The 14,870-nt window shown below is 35.2% G+C and overlaps 1 protein-coding gene and 1 long non-coding RNA gene across 8 annotated transcripts; both read left to right on the forward strand.

Annotated features, from left to right (window-relative positions):
* Window positions 1-1,482: 1,482 nt before the first annotated feature.
* Window positions 1,483-6,791, forward strand: LOC147277351 (putative protein phosphatase 2C 9). 2 transcript variants are annotated; one of them, XM_086253872.1, is made up of 6 exons: window positions 1,483-1,825; window positions 2,055-2,145; window positions 2,686-2,925; window positions 3,292-3,568; window positions 5,887-6,041; window positions 6,251-6,791. In XM_086253872.1, the coding sequence occupies exons 2-6, from the start codon at window positions 2,107-2,109 to the stop codon at window positions 6,389-6,391; spliced, it is 852 nt and encodes a 283-aa protein (XP_086109998.1). In that variant the 5' UTR covers window positions 1,483-1,825; window positions 2,055-2,106; the 3' UTR covers window positions 6,392-6,791. The 2 variants fall into 2 exon arrangements, with proteins under 2 accessions (XP_086109998.1, XP_086109999.1); XM_086253873.1 differs by having other exon boundaries at window positions 1,483-1,808.
* A 4,065-nt stretch (window positions 6,792-10,856) lies between these two features.
* LOC147277352 (uncharacterized) lies at window positions 10,857-14,568 on the forward strand. 6 transcript variants are annotated; one of them, XR_015123801.1, is made up of 6 exons: window positions 10,857-11,700; window positions 12,730-12,810; window positions 13,201-13,256; window positions 13,445-13,706; window positions 13,833-14,050; window positions 14,180-14,568. It is a non-coding gene; the product is annotated as an uncharacterized LOC147277352 (long non-coding RNA). The 6 variants fall into 6 exon arrangements; XR_015123800.1 differs by lacking the exon at window positions 13,201-13,256 and having other exon boundaries at window positions 10,857-11,443; window positions 11,527-11,700; XR_015123803.1 differs by lacking the exon at window positions 13,201-13,256 and having other exon boundaries at window positions 12,730-12,831.
* The last annotated feature ends 302 nt before the right edge of the window (window positions 14,569-14,870 follow it).

Here is a 14,870-nt window from a genome sequence, read left to right on the forward strand (position 1 = left end):
TAGACTTTTTTCAAGTGTGCTTAATTGTAAATCATTCAGCGGAGGAGGTCAGATCATTGTCGACTTTAACCAATTTCTCGAGTTTTTGTTATCAGTCGAGATAGCGTTATAGAAATGTTTTTCTTGTGTTGAAGGAATAGGTATGTTCTTTTAGTTAGAGGATGGCCTTGCATAGTTTATGAATTATATTCAATCTATGTATCTTATAACTGATCTTGATTCTTAATAAAATTTAATAATTTCTTTAAAAAAAAAAAAACTAAATAGATAATTAACTGCTAAGATATCTTAATATATAAAGTAAATTGAACTTGACTTAAGATGAAGGTGAAACAAATCGGTCACCAATCTCTCTAGTCTTAGTCCATTGGTCGCCAAGCTCGCAATTGGGTCTTGGTCTTTGTTCTCGAGTTCGTGTTTGGGTCTCGCCCCATCCACTAGACCTTTCGGCCGTATGAAAATGTTTTTAGTTTTTTGGGTCTTTTTCTGAGTCTACGTTTAGGCAAACAACGATCCAAATATCAGTTAAGTCTTGTTGTTTCCATTTCTACGACGCGTAGTTCTACTCGGTCGATACGAGTATCAACAATCTTTTTGAGCAAGATCCTTTTCTTATTTTATTTTTAATTTTCTTAATTCATATATTAGTTTTTAACAATTTCAACCCTTATAAATAGAATTGAATTTTAGTAGATATAGGACATTTTTGGAATATTGAAAGTATAACCAAACTCTCAATTTTGGCTTTATATATATACTAGCCTCTTAGCACATACTTGGCTCGCGCATGTTAATTGGTATTTTTACTGTGTTTTATTTTTGTATTTTGTTCTCATTATTTTATAACTTCTCACCACTCTCTTCACGTTTTAAAATAATAGGATGTCTTTTTTTATTTTTTAAATTTTATTTTACAACTATACTCTAATTTATTAGGTTATTTTTATATGATCGTTATGTTCCGTCAAACACATAACCTTATTCCATAAAAAACAGTCAAATGAGCAGTCAATTTTACATATGTGGCCTTCTCTATAATGGTCACATGTGCAAAATAAACCAAGAATTATTTTGACAGGGTTGGGCTATGTTTGACGGAAAAATAGTATGGAAAAGTACTTGTAAAAAAAAAAATAGTTTTGGGTACAAAAGACGAATCCCCAATAGTTTGGGGAATAAATTATAATTAACCCAAAAGAAAATAGGTGATGCGATTGAAAGACATCTGGAGTTTAAAGGGGAGAGATTCTAAGGGGGCCGTAGAAAAAGATACGGACAATTGGAGGTTCCAAGTAGAAAAAGATAGAAAAATGGGCTGACTTTTGGAAGAAAGGTCCCCACACTCTTCACAAAGACAGAGAGAGATGACGACCGAACCAATACCCCTATTGGCAATTATAAGAACCAACAAATCCATGAAACCTCAAAAACAGCTGTGTACTAGTCAAACAAACAAAACAGTGTCAGTAACAAAACCAAAACACAAACAATTAATAATTGAAAAAAAAAAAAAAAACGGAAACTGCAAAGTCAATAAGGGCAAGCTCTGCCTTTTTGGCAGCCATTATTTGCCCCTTCAAAGACTCCCCAGGAAAACTACAACAGTTACACACCTTCAAACAGTCCTCCCTAATTATACTTCCTTTTATAATTTTTTTTATTATTTTTTGTTTAATAATAGATTAAATTCTTTGTGTTTAAGTGGTGGTTTCTTTCTCTCTCTAAGAGGGGGTCAATCATCCAAATTTCAAGTCTTGTGCAGCTCTTTTTCTCTCGTTTTCTTAAAAAATTGGGAGATTGGTGGATCGGTAAGGAAAATTCTGAGGTACCCATTTTGTAATTCTGTATGACTTCTATGCTTTTTGGACTGTTATGGGTTCTGTGGCTGTTTTTGATGATGGGTCTGTTGTTTTGAATGATCAGTAGTTCTTATCTTCATCCTTCAGTTTATGGAATTTCCAAGAAAATTGTGTTTTTGTTAGCTGGGTTTTTTTAAAAGGATTAAGTTTTTTTTTCCCTTTCCTTGTTTTATTCTTTGTTGTTTTGTCTTGCAGAAGAGGTAGATGTTGAGTGATAGAGGAAGAAGTTGAGGTGGGATTGAATTATATGGATAACTTGTGTTGCTTCAATTCTCTCTGTTCTCAGGTGAGGATATCTTAGCTTTTTTCTCCATTCTCTTTTGCTAGTAATTGCACACATATGTTTACTTTCTCTATGGGTGCTTACTTTGTTTGTGCTGTAATATACTCTTAGGAGTTTGTTGTATGGTATATGGTTTAGATTTGAAAATTTTTATGATCAACTGTTATGTGGCAATTCTATGATGAATTTAGGGACTCAATATTTTTTCTTCCCTTTCCCTAGTTATGATGAATTTACATTGACAAGTTATATTTATATAAGACCCCTGCTTTTAGTTTACGGTACAACGATGTCTGTTTGGAAATCATGAAGATTTTCAAAAGTTTCGAGAATGAGAATGGCAATTTTGTTCTTAAAAGATTATCTAATATATTGTCTAATGGATTGTCTCAAAGTTTGTTTCTTCAAATAAGATTTTTTAAGCTTCTTCTTAGAGGTTACTATGATTTTAACCTCTACAAGTTTTAGCTTTTTCATTCTCATATGCAGACTCTATTGATCATGCAAGATTTAGTTGGAAGTATAAAGTTTCGTTCTCTTTAGGTTGTAGGAGGACGTTCTTCATGTAGCTCCGGCAAGGGTAGGAGCCATCAGGGCCCAGTCAAGTATGGCTTCAGCCTAGTTAAAGGAAAAGCGAATCATCCAATGGAAGATTTTCACGTTGCAAAATTTGTGCAACTCCAAGGACATGAACTTGGACTGTTCGCCATCTATGATGGGCACTTGGGAGACAGTGTACCTGCCTATCTTCAGAAGCATTTGTTTCCTAATATCTTGAAGGATGTGAGTTGTTCATCTAAAATGAAGCATTATGCGTTTTAAATTCAAACCGTGACCTGAAATGGGCATTTTGACACCACAAATGAGACCTATAATTCTGTTTCATAGCCACTTGAAATGACTTCTTTTAGAAATTTGCAATACAATTGAATTATGCCCTTAAGTTCCATTTTAACTGCTTCTCCTGACACTATAGGTAATACATTTTTTTCCCTGAAAAAATAATCTATGTAAAAAGGGCTTAAAATGGGCATATGTTATTGTATATATTTGTATGAAATAATTTGATTTTACAGTAGGATTCCAAAGCCAATTTACATACATTGATTTGAAAAATTATTTGTTAATCATGTCATATTCAATTTCTAGGAGGAGTTTTGGACTGATCCCAACAGGTCCATTTCTAAAGCCTATGAGAGAACAGACCAGGCAATTCTCTCACATAGTCCTGACTTGGGACGGGGCGGATCTACTGCAGTTACTGCAATTCTCATCGATGGCCAGAAGTTATGGATTGCCAATGTTGGAGATTCACGAGCAGTTCTTTCAAGGAGAGGGCAGGCAATACAGATGTCCATTGATCATGAACCCAACACTGAGCGGGGCAGCATTGAGGGCAGAGGAGGCTTTGTCTCAAACATGCCAGGTTCTTTAACAAATTCCAGATCCTGAGATCTAAATCTTATGTGTTCGCATGAGAGAGAGAGAGAGTGAGCAGTGAAAGTCCCTGCCGCACTCATGTAGGATTTTCATTTTCAAACTTAAAATCCATGCTGCATTGATCTAGTTTTTTAAGAAAGAATGGATGTAACATTAAAGTTCTGCATTAGGCTAGCTACCCTCTGGTTTTAGGATTTAGATTAGGTGCAACTGTAGATAATTCACTTAATCAGGTCTACTAGAATTAGATAGCCCAAAGATGAAGATGAGAATCATTTGGATGGCATCACAATTGAGACTTAAAAGATAAATGTGGATGATTGCAATTTGCAAATCTCATTTGAGTAAGTGACAATATTGTGAAGACTGAAGATAAAGAAGGTTAAATCTGTAATTGGAATCTGCCTCAGGTGCATAAAAGTCACTTGTCTTTTGATCTATCAGTCATTTGTTGCTTTAATCTTTCCCTTTTTTTTGCTGTTTCGGGATCTATGTTTACTCAATTGCATGTTATGGATGCCCAACATACTTTTGAACTGGTTCTAATTTTATAGAAAACTAGAGTTTGACGAAAGTTAAGAGTTGAGGTTGACAAGAAGTACTTATAAGCGTGTTTTTTATTTTCCTGGTCTTCCACAATTAGGGAATAGAGTGATCAAGTCTTCTGAATAATTTACACCGTTTTTGGACCTCAATTCTTCAGTGATTGATAAGCGTCCTTCCTTTTCACTTGAATTTTATTTTTTAAAGAAAAGAAAGAACTAAAACTTTTCCCTTCTCTATTCTTCTTCTATGTATTATTTTCCATATAAGCGGATGCTTTTAAAGATTTTATTTATTTGGGAACTAGAGTGATATGCAATATTAGAAAAGAAAAGACTGCTTGTTCTATGAGAAACTACTTGTTACCGCATACTATTTAGATGCTGGTAATTATCTGAGCATAATCATAATGAACGTTGTTACTTAGGACTTGCTTTCTAGTATATTCTTGCTCATACCATCGTTTTCCCTTCTTTACAGTACCAAAATATTCAATTCCCTACAAGCAGGAGCCTCCTTTGTTAATTTATTAGACATAGAGTTACTTTTTTAAAATTTCTTTTACTCAAGCACAAAAAGTTCTAGTTAAGGTTTAGCTTGTAGAGGAATTCTGAATTATTAAATTCCATTCTTGGTATTGACCTGGTTCTCTTTTTTCCCTTGCTCAAGTGCTTTGTTTTGTTCCTTGTTCTAGTGGTTCTCAGTTTCATTTTTGGTGTTGACTTGGGTTTTTATATCTCCTACAAATGGTTCTTCCACTTATTGAATTGGAATATAAGTTGTCTTGCTATCTATATGAAGTCAATGCATCAAGAGAGGGTTGGTATGGGGCTGATGCAGTAGGATCCATATGAGAAAGAATCCTAAAATTTCATAGGATCTAGTGCTGGACTAGAGTAGGCTATATAGTTCATAAACCATTTTCAAGAACACTAGGGAATCTATGGTTGCATTGTGTTGGACTGGTTCGAAAAAGCTTAACTATGTTTACTTGGTGGGTTCAAGTTTGGAAAATTAAGGACTTCGCAAGGAGGGGATTGACTAGAATTATTTGGTTGCTGGAAATCTCTGACAGCAGCTGGTTTGAGGAATTTTGAGATTGTTTGTTGGGCTTTTTGAGGGATAAAGTTAGTGGAGAAATTTTGGGGTGTTGGGGTTTATTTGAGAAAGAAAAGGTGTTCATTCTGGGTTGCAAATAACAAAAAGAGAATCAGACTTGGTGCTGTGCAGGGTGTATAAATAGTTCTCCAAATAGTAGAAGAGAAAATGAGAAAGAGAGCCCTTGCTCAGTGAGTAGCAACTAAGAGTTCATGTGCACATACAAGCGCACCCCCACACACAGTTTAGTGATGAACATCTGTAAGGCATCAGACTCATGCTCGATGAGAGTTTAGGGACTGAAATGTTTCACCCATGCATTGCTTCTTTGTATACATTGTATGATTGTATTTTTTTTTTTTTTTCTTGGAATAATCTATCATTCCTCAGGTGACATCAAAATTATATATCTAACCTTGGTACCTTTGAAATATACTAAAATTGGACAAAGGCACTCATGGGAAAAAAGTGAATTTTATTAAAATCGAAGAACTGAAAAGGCCTTTGAAATGTTGGTATCCAAAGCAAAATTGACATAACACTGCACTTATTATACCAATAAGATTGTCTTCAATCTGTACTGGATCTACATTATTGAGCGTTATTTGATGTGGATTTCTGTCTTTAGTCAATGCAATTGATGTATGTTTCATACCATATCAGGAGATGTTGCAAGAGTGAATGGCCAGCTGGCTGTATCTCGAGCTTTTGGAGACAAGAACCTCAAGACACACTTGAGGTCTGATCCAGACATCCAAAGTTCTGATGTTAGATCAGAAACTGATGTTCTCATCCTTGCAAGTGATGGTCTATGGAAGGTGATTCCTCTCTGCCCCACTCTTCCTTCCCCAACTGTTCAATCATAGATGCTTTATATCTCACTGTTTGCTATCAATTCAATTCATTTCTAATAAAAAAGATAATACATCTTCCTCCATCTCTCTGCCTCTTGAGTCTGTGCACCCCTTGCAGCAATAATCTTTTGAAAATTGTTTGCCTATTTTCCCTTTGTTTCTGACTTATTCAGGTCATGTCAAATCAAGAGGCAGTTGATATGGCCAGAAAGACAAAGGACCCGCAAAGGGCAGCCAAGCAATTAGTAGCCGAGGCATTAAACCGAGACAGCAAGGATGACATTTCATGCATTGTAGTTCGTCTTAAGGGGTGAAATAGAAGTGAAATGACTCACTTGGATTCTGGGATTTGTATATCAGGGGCTCTTTCGGGGGTTGGGATGCAATGATATGCAATGATTCAAAGCTTGGAAATCTCATGAAATGGAACTCAAGTGTGGAATCCTCTCCAATATAGGCTATATATTTCTCCCTTGACTCTCCCCTTTGTAAAATTTTACTTCTTGCAATCAGGTTGTGTGATTTGACATCTCTTCATTTCTTGGCCGTGTAGATTCATAGATCATTTATTACTGTGATACTGTATTTTGCATTGTTGTGACTTTAAAGTAATGTGGAATCATCCATCGATTTATATATATAAGCATGTATTTGGAATCCCAATACTAAGAATGCCTATGCTGAGAATAAAACCATTCTGCCATTTGATGTTTATCCTTGTTATCCTTATTTTTAATTGGGAAAATTTACATCTAATCTTTAAACTTTAATTCTTGTATCAGTTCAAGATGCACACTTTGGGTTGAACTAAATGGAGAAATTTTATTCAATAACCCATTTAAATACTCCTTAAACTTTTTTGACCATTTAGCTCCAAAACTAACTATAATGACCTTCTTAAACTTTTTTAACCCTTTAGCTCCAAAACTAACTATAATGACCTATTTGCCTATGAAATATTCATAATACCCTCTTTTTTTTTTCTCTATCTTCCCTAGCCAACCACTGCTCCTCCTCCCTCCCTCCCTCCCTCCTCAGTCAACCACTGCCCCACCGTCGTCGTGCCACTCGCCGGCCCCTTTATCCCTCGCCGCTGTAGTAAACCTAGCAGATACAACAAACTCAGAAGATGCAGCAAACCTAATAGATGCAGCAGCAAACCCAGCAAAATTCAATGAAAAAAAAACTCACGTTGTCCAGAAAAACCCACAAAAAAAAAACCTAAAAAATGGTTGATTTTTTGAGAGATCAAACCCATCAAAACCCATAAAATTTTCAAATCTGGTTGAATTTATGGTCGCTACATGGTCGAATTTGTGGTCGCCACATGGCTATAGCACATTCCACCATGTGGTGACCAGAAATTCCACCAGATCTGGGTTTTCAATTTTTTTTTTTTTTTTTTTTTCAAATTTGGGTTAGGAGAGAAGATGATGGGTCACTGGCCGGTACCTACCACCATCCTCCACCTCCTCCACCGACATCTTATCTTTGTCTCTCTTTCTCTGTCTCTGTCTCCCCTTCCCTCTAAACCCATTTAGAGAAAAACCCAGTTCTGGGTTTTTTTTTTTTTTTTTTTTTTTTTTTTTTTTTTTTTTTCAGATTTGGGTTGAGAGAGATAGAGAGAGAAAATAATGGGCGTTGGCCGGTGATGGAGGTTGCTCTCCATGGTTGCTGCAAGAAGACGGTGGAGGAAGGTTTTGCTGCTACAGTAACTCACCACATGGTCTACATTTGGACTGCCAGAGTATTTGTATAGGGGTATTTGGTTTGAAAAATACAAAAGGGTCAATATAGTTAGTTTTGGGGCTATGGGGTCAAAAAAGTTTAATGGGTGTTTAAAAGGGTTATTAAATAAAATTTCTCAACTAAAAGTACCCCTTAACTTTAATTTTGTGTTTGAAATGCCCAATTGCCCATTATGTTAACTTGGTTACATTTTTGTCCAAAAGTAATCATGGGCTACTCATGTGATCGCATTTTCAAGGTTAAAATTGTCAAATCACTTCTAATACAAATCAACAGAAGTCAATGTTGGTCATAATTTAAAAAAAAAAAAAACAAACTGCCCTAAAACGAAGGGGGATTGAGAACGATTGAAAAAATTAAGGGTTTGTAAATCATTTTGAAAAGGGTTTGTAAAGCATTTTGATTGGGGTTTTTTTTAGTTGAGAGCAAAATCATTTGTGATATTAGGGTTTTATAAACTTATTCCCAATCATCAATCCAACAAAAAAAAAAGAATGAAAAATAAAAACAACACAGACCATGAAACCACTTACGGGAGTTGAGAGGATCTCCAAATTCCTAAGAAAATTACTATTCTCACCCTCAATTAATGTCACCAATATTCTCCTTCGCGAACGGTATCCAATCTTAAAATTCCAAATAATTTTTCTCTTAATAATGAAAAACCCAAATCTAAATTCTTTACAAACCCTTAACTTTCTCCAAATAATTCTGTTTTACAATTGCTTTTACGAGTTATGATCAACATTAACTTCTGTTGACTTGTATTAGAAGTGATTTGACAACTTTGGGTCTAAAAAATAATCACATGGGTGGCACGCGATCACTTTTAGATGGAAAATGCATCTAGAATTCTAGACTAACAAAAGGGACATTTAAAACACAAAATTAAAGTTGAGAGGCACATCCCAAAGTACACGTCCTAAACTGACACAATTAGCAAGGGTTGAAGGACCTTAATTGTGCTTCCATTTGTTGTTCATAACTTCATAAGACAAAACCTGCCGCAGCGGCTCCAGATTGTTGGACAAACCCGGCAAAATTGAGCTTAACCCAGTTAGGACTTAAGAGGTAGAGGTTCCCATCTAACAGTACAACCTGATTTCAAGGAAGAACCAATATGATGCAATGGAGTTTGAAACTCTGCGAAAGAGATGAAGATAATATGAATTGCAAATTTGGAACCAACATAAAATTAGTCTGTTGACAAATGGGACACATGAAAATATTTTAATTTATATTTGAATTTTAGGCGGAAGGCGTAATTTTCATATTTTTGGTAAAATCAAATTTTGATTCAAACATGCAGGACCTGGAGGTTTATGATTCATGATTGTTGACCATAGTAGAAGTAGCATTATTTAAGATTCTCAACATAAAATGCCTATACCTTTGGGAAAACTGGAAGTTTCCAAACCAATTTCCACAGTTGATCACGAAGATTGTTGTTTTTCCAAGTGTTTTAATATAATATGCGTCAATTATTTTTGAAACTGGAGGGTTCATTCTTGTGTTTTTTTATTATAATGATTTTAGTACAAATAAGCTAAATATTTTATGTCATGCAGTTATTGGGTAGCTCAGTTAGAAGAACCATAGAATTATTCAAAATGCACTCAAATTTACCCCCTCCCTCAACTAAAAAATATAGAGTGAGTGTCCAAAATGCTAAGGTTGTCCACTAATGGGAAACTTTAGCTTTTGCTCATTTTGTTTGTGAGCCTCATTGAATGTTTTTCAGTTGTTTTTTTTTTTTTTTTTGTAGGACACTACTTGGGTCACCCCTCCCTCCAAAATTGTAATTTCGGTAATGTCGGCGCAATGATCGGAACAGTTCACTATTTAGATAACTTATTATAGATCATCTCAGCAAAAAATCAACTCAATTGAAAATCGTTTGGTTATATAACTGTTGTTAATTAAATAGAAAAAATTAACGGTTTGGTTAAAAAATCACTCTTTAATTGAAAACCATCAATTTTTTCTACTTAATTGACAATAGTTATATAACCAAACGATTTCTGATTGATTTGATTTTTTACAAAGATGATCTTTAATTGGTTATCTAAAAAGTGAACGGTTCCGATCATTGCGCCGGCATTGCCGAAATCGAAATTTGGAGGATGGGGTGACCTTGGAATACCCCCTACGAGTGACCCAAATATTGTCTTTTATATATATATATATATATATATGAGCTTCATTGATAATATTCTAAGTTTATGATACTTTCATAAATACTGTTGAGTATGTTGTGAATCCTTGAAGACGAACGTACACCATATCACTGGAGGGAAAATCATTCAGTGATGGCTAAAATTGTAAGTCCTATGTATCCAGGTTAGTTTTATACTTGGGAGGCAAATAATAGACGAACAATACTTGGGTCACCCCTTGGGGGTACCTCAAGGTCACCTGTCACGCCCCAAAACCCAGGTACGTAACAGAGGCACCTATCTTGAGAATACCTGAGACTACAACAACCAATCCTCCGGTGTTATAATCCCAAATATTCACAAAATAAGTTAAGCCTTTTGGTTTAGTAAAATGAGTTGGATTAGAGTGCTTGAGTTTGCAGCGGAAAAATATAGAAATAATTAATTCATAATTAAACCAACCCTCGGAGCTACTACTGTTTATAGTAACTTTAAAGAAACTGTTTATATAGACTCGATAATTCAAAAGTAGACAACCCAAGGACTCAGTATATATACAGGATATGACCAAGGGTATATAAAAATAGCAAAAGGTCACCAAAGACCTGCCCAAAGAACTATACTTACACTACTACAAAAAAACTCATACATATCACTATATTAATATCAATTTTATAGGTATTCGATATAATATAATTTTTAATATCGATTAAATGGTTTTTTTTGAAAAACTGATACATAAATTATTTTACATATCATCAAAATTTTAAATGCGATATATTTTATTGGACAAATTTATTAACTCTACTTTAAAATTGATATCTATACTAATAATGGAAAAAAGGCGCTACTGTTCACCACTTAAAAAAAATTTGACAACCCGCATTTACACTCTATAGCTCACACAGACTTGCAATCACACACCCACACTCACATCCAAACTCAACCACAGCCACAGCCACACCCAAGCTTATCCATCTTCTTCATCGATCTCCGACGAAGATGATTGAGCGCGAAGTTGAAGGTAGCTGGTTTTCCATACGGCTGTGGTTATAAGCTAGCTGGTTTTCCAATCCGAGAGAAAGAGAAGTCTGAGAAGTCGCGAAGAGAAAGAGAAGAGAGCTCGATCTGGACGACGTCGCAAGATCGAGAGCTCAGACTTCCCGATCTGCAAGTCGTGCCTCGGCGACAAGCCCTACGTCGGCTTGACACGCACCGATTACGGCAAGGAGTGCAAGATCTGCACGAGCCCCTTCACCGTCTTCCAGTGGCGGCTCGGCCCCGATGCCCTGTTCAGGAAGGCTGAGATTTTCCAGGCCTACAACAAGTTTAAGAACCTCCTGGACCTCGTGTAAGGCCTCCCAGTCTAGGTTTGTGACACCGCCCTCGCCATCGACTCCAACGACTCCATTCCCAAGAGCGATGTGAACTGAGTTCTTCGCCGAAGAGCATGACCGCAAGGTTAGTTTAGCGTAATCTAATTTTTTTTTTTTTGGATTAATTAAGGTTTTGGATTTTGGGGGATTTGGTTCTGGGGAGTGCAGGCTAGGGCGGAGTTTGATTACGAGTCTTGGACTAGGAGCCTTCAGATACTTCACAATGGACAAATATGCTTGTGTTTGGTATCTCTCGTACAAATTTGTCTTTTACTTCTTCAAGCCAGTATCCTTGCTGTAGGCAGAGGCAACAAAGTTGTCGAACTAGTATTGGAAGTGATGGTAAGATATTAATTTGTTGCTTATTCTATTGTCGGTCTAAATTTTGATTCATTATGGAGTGGGCTAATAAAATTATAAGCTAGGAAGATCAACTTTGTTTCTTTAGATATGAAAGAGCACACTAGATGGTTAGCATCACATTGTAGAGCTTTTTTTTTTTATTAATCTGAGATTAGGCTTAGAGATATAATTGTATTTCGATCAATTCTTATAATTTTAGAAATTAAGGATATAGGACTTATTGATATATGTTTGTGTTAGAGAGGTTATAGAGGTGTTGGTTTAGATATAGGATTCTCCATGAAGGTGATTGTTGTGCTAAATTTTTCTTGCCTTTTCAAGCATCAGTGCTTCTTCTCCATAAATATTTGTTCTCTTTCTCTTTATTTGTTTCATTTAAAAGTATTAAATTTACTTCTTTCTGTAGCTATTTATTAGTTAATGAAATTAGTTTATTTTAATGGTTAAGCTTGTATGTAATGTGTAAAGTAGCAAAGTTATGGACTTGACTGAGATCTTATTGAAATTACTTATGTTTCTTAAATTCTTTGTTTGCATGAGACTTACAAGTTTGCATTTTTTTAGTAATTTGTGAATTCTGTAGAGTTGAGTTCCTCAGTTGTTTAGGGTCTTAAGCATTCATACAAACTATTAAACACTTAATGAGGAATTGATAGAGTGGAACTGGAATTGGTCATTGGAGCAGATACATATACTACATGTGATTGAGATTTGTTATGGGGATATATTTAATAGCTTTATTCATACCACTGACAGTGCTAGTATTTCATTTCTCCAATAGCTCTTATAATTATTATTCGCACCACTGCAACTATACTGATTTTTTTTTTTTAGTGCTATAAGTTTTGGTGCTTATTATTGATGAATTACATGTGGTGCTATGGACCTATTTTCAGTCTAAAGATGGGGTGTAGTAGATTGCCAGGTTGGATGCATAGATATGTGTAAAGATGTTTTCAAGAATGATTTGGCAATGATTAGGCTATCTTATTCTTTGGTCTGTTGCAGAGTCCGTATTCAGAGGCACTTGCTAGTTGCTGATTTCAACTCATCAAGCCTGTCTTGTTTTCTACCTTGTTTCCCTTCAAGGCAAGCTACAAAATAACTTAAGTATGAGCTTCAGATTTATTTATTTATACATATTTATTTGTAGATTTAAGCACTGTCATTGGTCATCAAATACACTGTCAGTATAGCTTTGTTATATCTATATTATACATATACTACATGTGATTGATATTTCTGATTTGCCTGGATGGTTAATTTGTTTGGGGATTGTGAGTTATGGTATGCCTATGTAATATGATTTATAATATTACATACTAGCTAGCTAGTGGAGTTGTAAAACTCAGTCAACTTACAAGTTAGTGAGTTTTGAAGAAGCTAAAGGAACTAAGTAACTGGTGGTAAGAAAGGACCATATTTAAGATAGAGAAATCACCTTACTCAATTAAATAGACTTACACTTAACTTTGGCAGGGAAGAGAAACAAACTCAAACTCTTGTGTTGTTGCTGCACTCAATGCTATAGAAAAGTATTTAACTTGCTGTGAAATTAAATGTCTAAATGGAAAAATGCTGAAATTTATTGTTTATCTAGCTTAGTATTACTTGTGTTGTTTGTGAAAGGGCAATGACTCTCTTGGCTGGTATGAGATGCTTGAATCTGTTGCTTGCTTGTGTGAATATGGAAATGTATCTTATGAGTAATTTGTGCTTACAGTCCGACCTTCTAGTTGCGAAGAAGGAAAACAAGCGTTGCTGCCCATTATATTTCACTAAGGTGGGTTTGATGCCTTGAACTCTTATATATTGGTGCATTCTCTAGAGCATCCAGAAGACCAGGGGTTTCTCAACATATTATGGTATTATAACATGGCAGTAGTACTCTTTTGAACTTAGCCTTCAGTCCAGTATCTGATATCATAGCCATGGCAGTACGTGTGGTTCTTTTGTTGGGGGTCTTACTATTCTGCTTTACTCAGGTACACATTGGTTAATTTTTATGATTTTGTAACTTTGTTTTTTGCTCTATTAGAGAATAAAATGTGCTCTGTTGTGCTCTGTTAGATATTAATTTGACCAAGTTAGGATATGCATCCATGCTACAGGTTTCATCTGATATCAAGATTGAAGAAGAGTTACCTCATCTTTGACAAGCAACAAAAAATTCTATTCTTTTCTTTTTGTTTAAAATATTTTAAACCAATTTTTTTTTTTTTGTTTAATAATTGTATGATTTAACAGTGAAAAGTGGGTTTTGTTCCTTTGTGGGTGTTATTTCAGCTTGTTGTGAGAGGTGGAATCAGAAGGCTAATGCAAGACATAGGTGGGTCTCTAATATTATTGTGATATAATGCCCCAAAATATATATAGATTTTGGACCTGAAAACTAAGTTTTGAATGGTAAAATTATGAGTTAATTTGCTGTGTGTCTTGTTTTGTGTTAATTGATTAGACTGTGGAGGGCTGTGCAAGGAGAGGTGCAATGTTCACTCGAGGCCAAACCTTTGCAACAGGGCTTGTGGAACATGCTGTGTGAGTTGTAAGTGTGTGTCACTTGGGACTACTGGAAACAGAGAGCTTTGTGACAAGTGCTACACTGAGATGGTCACCCATGGCAACAAAACCAAGTGCCCCTAGCCCCTAGGCCCAACCAGTGGAGTCTGAAGTTCCTGATCAAATTGGGTTGTAGCTGTTTCTTTTTTCTCTGTCATTTTGATCAATTATAACATTGAACTATTGAACAGTGGGTATGCTGAAAAAGAAAAAGTTAAAAGGGGAAGACATAGATGCATTGTGTTTGTGTCAGCTATATATGTATGTGTGTAATCATTTTCTCTTGTAGCTACTGCTCAAAAGCCTCTTTAATATATATATATTATTGTTTTGTCCTGAAAATACCCATCATTTGTTTTTTCTTTTTTTCTTTTGAAGTCCTCCCTAATTTTTGTGATATGTAGACATAGGTGGGTCTTTAATATTTCAACTTGTTGTAAAACTTTTGGGTCCTTTGAAATATATGACAATTGATGAAATGGATTGTTTAGCTTATCTGTACAGGTTAATTGGCCACTGCCACTAAATAAATATGCAGTAGATAGGTCAATGATCTTAACCAATTATATCAGTTTTTTGAAAATAAATTT

Source organism: Dryas octopetala, chromosome 8 (genome assembly GCF_963921425.1).
Source record: "Dryas octopetala chromosome 8, drDryOcto1.1, whole genome shotgun sequence".
In the NCBI taxonomy this organism is placed as follows: domain Eukaryota; kingdom Viridiplantae; phylum Streptophyta; class Magnoliopsida; order Rosales; family Rosaceae; genus Dryas; species Dryas octopetala.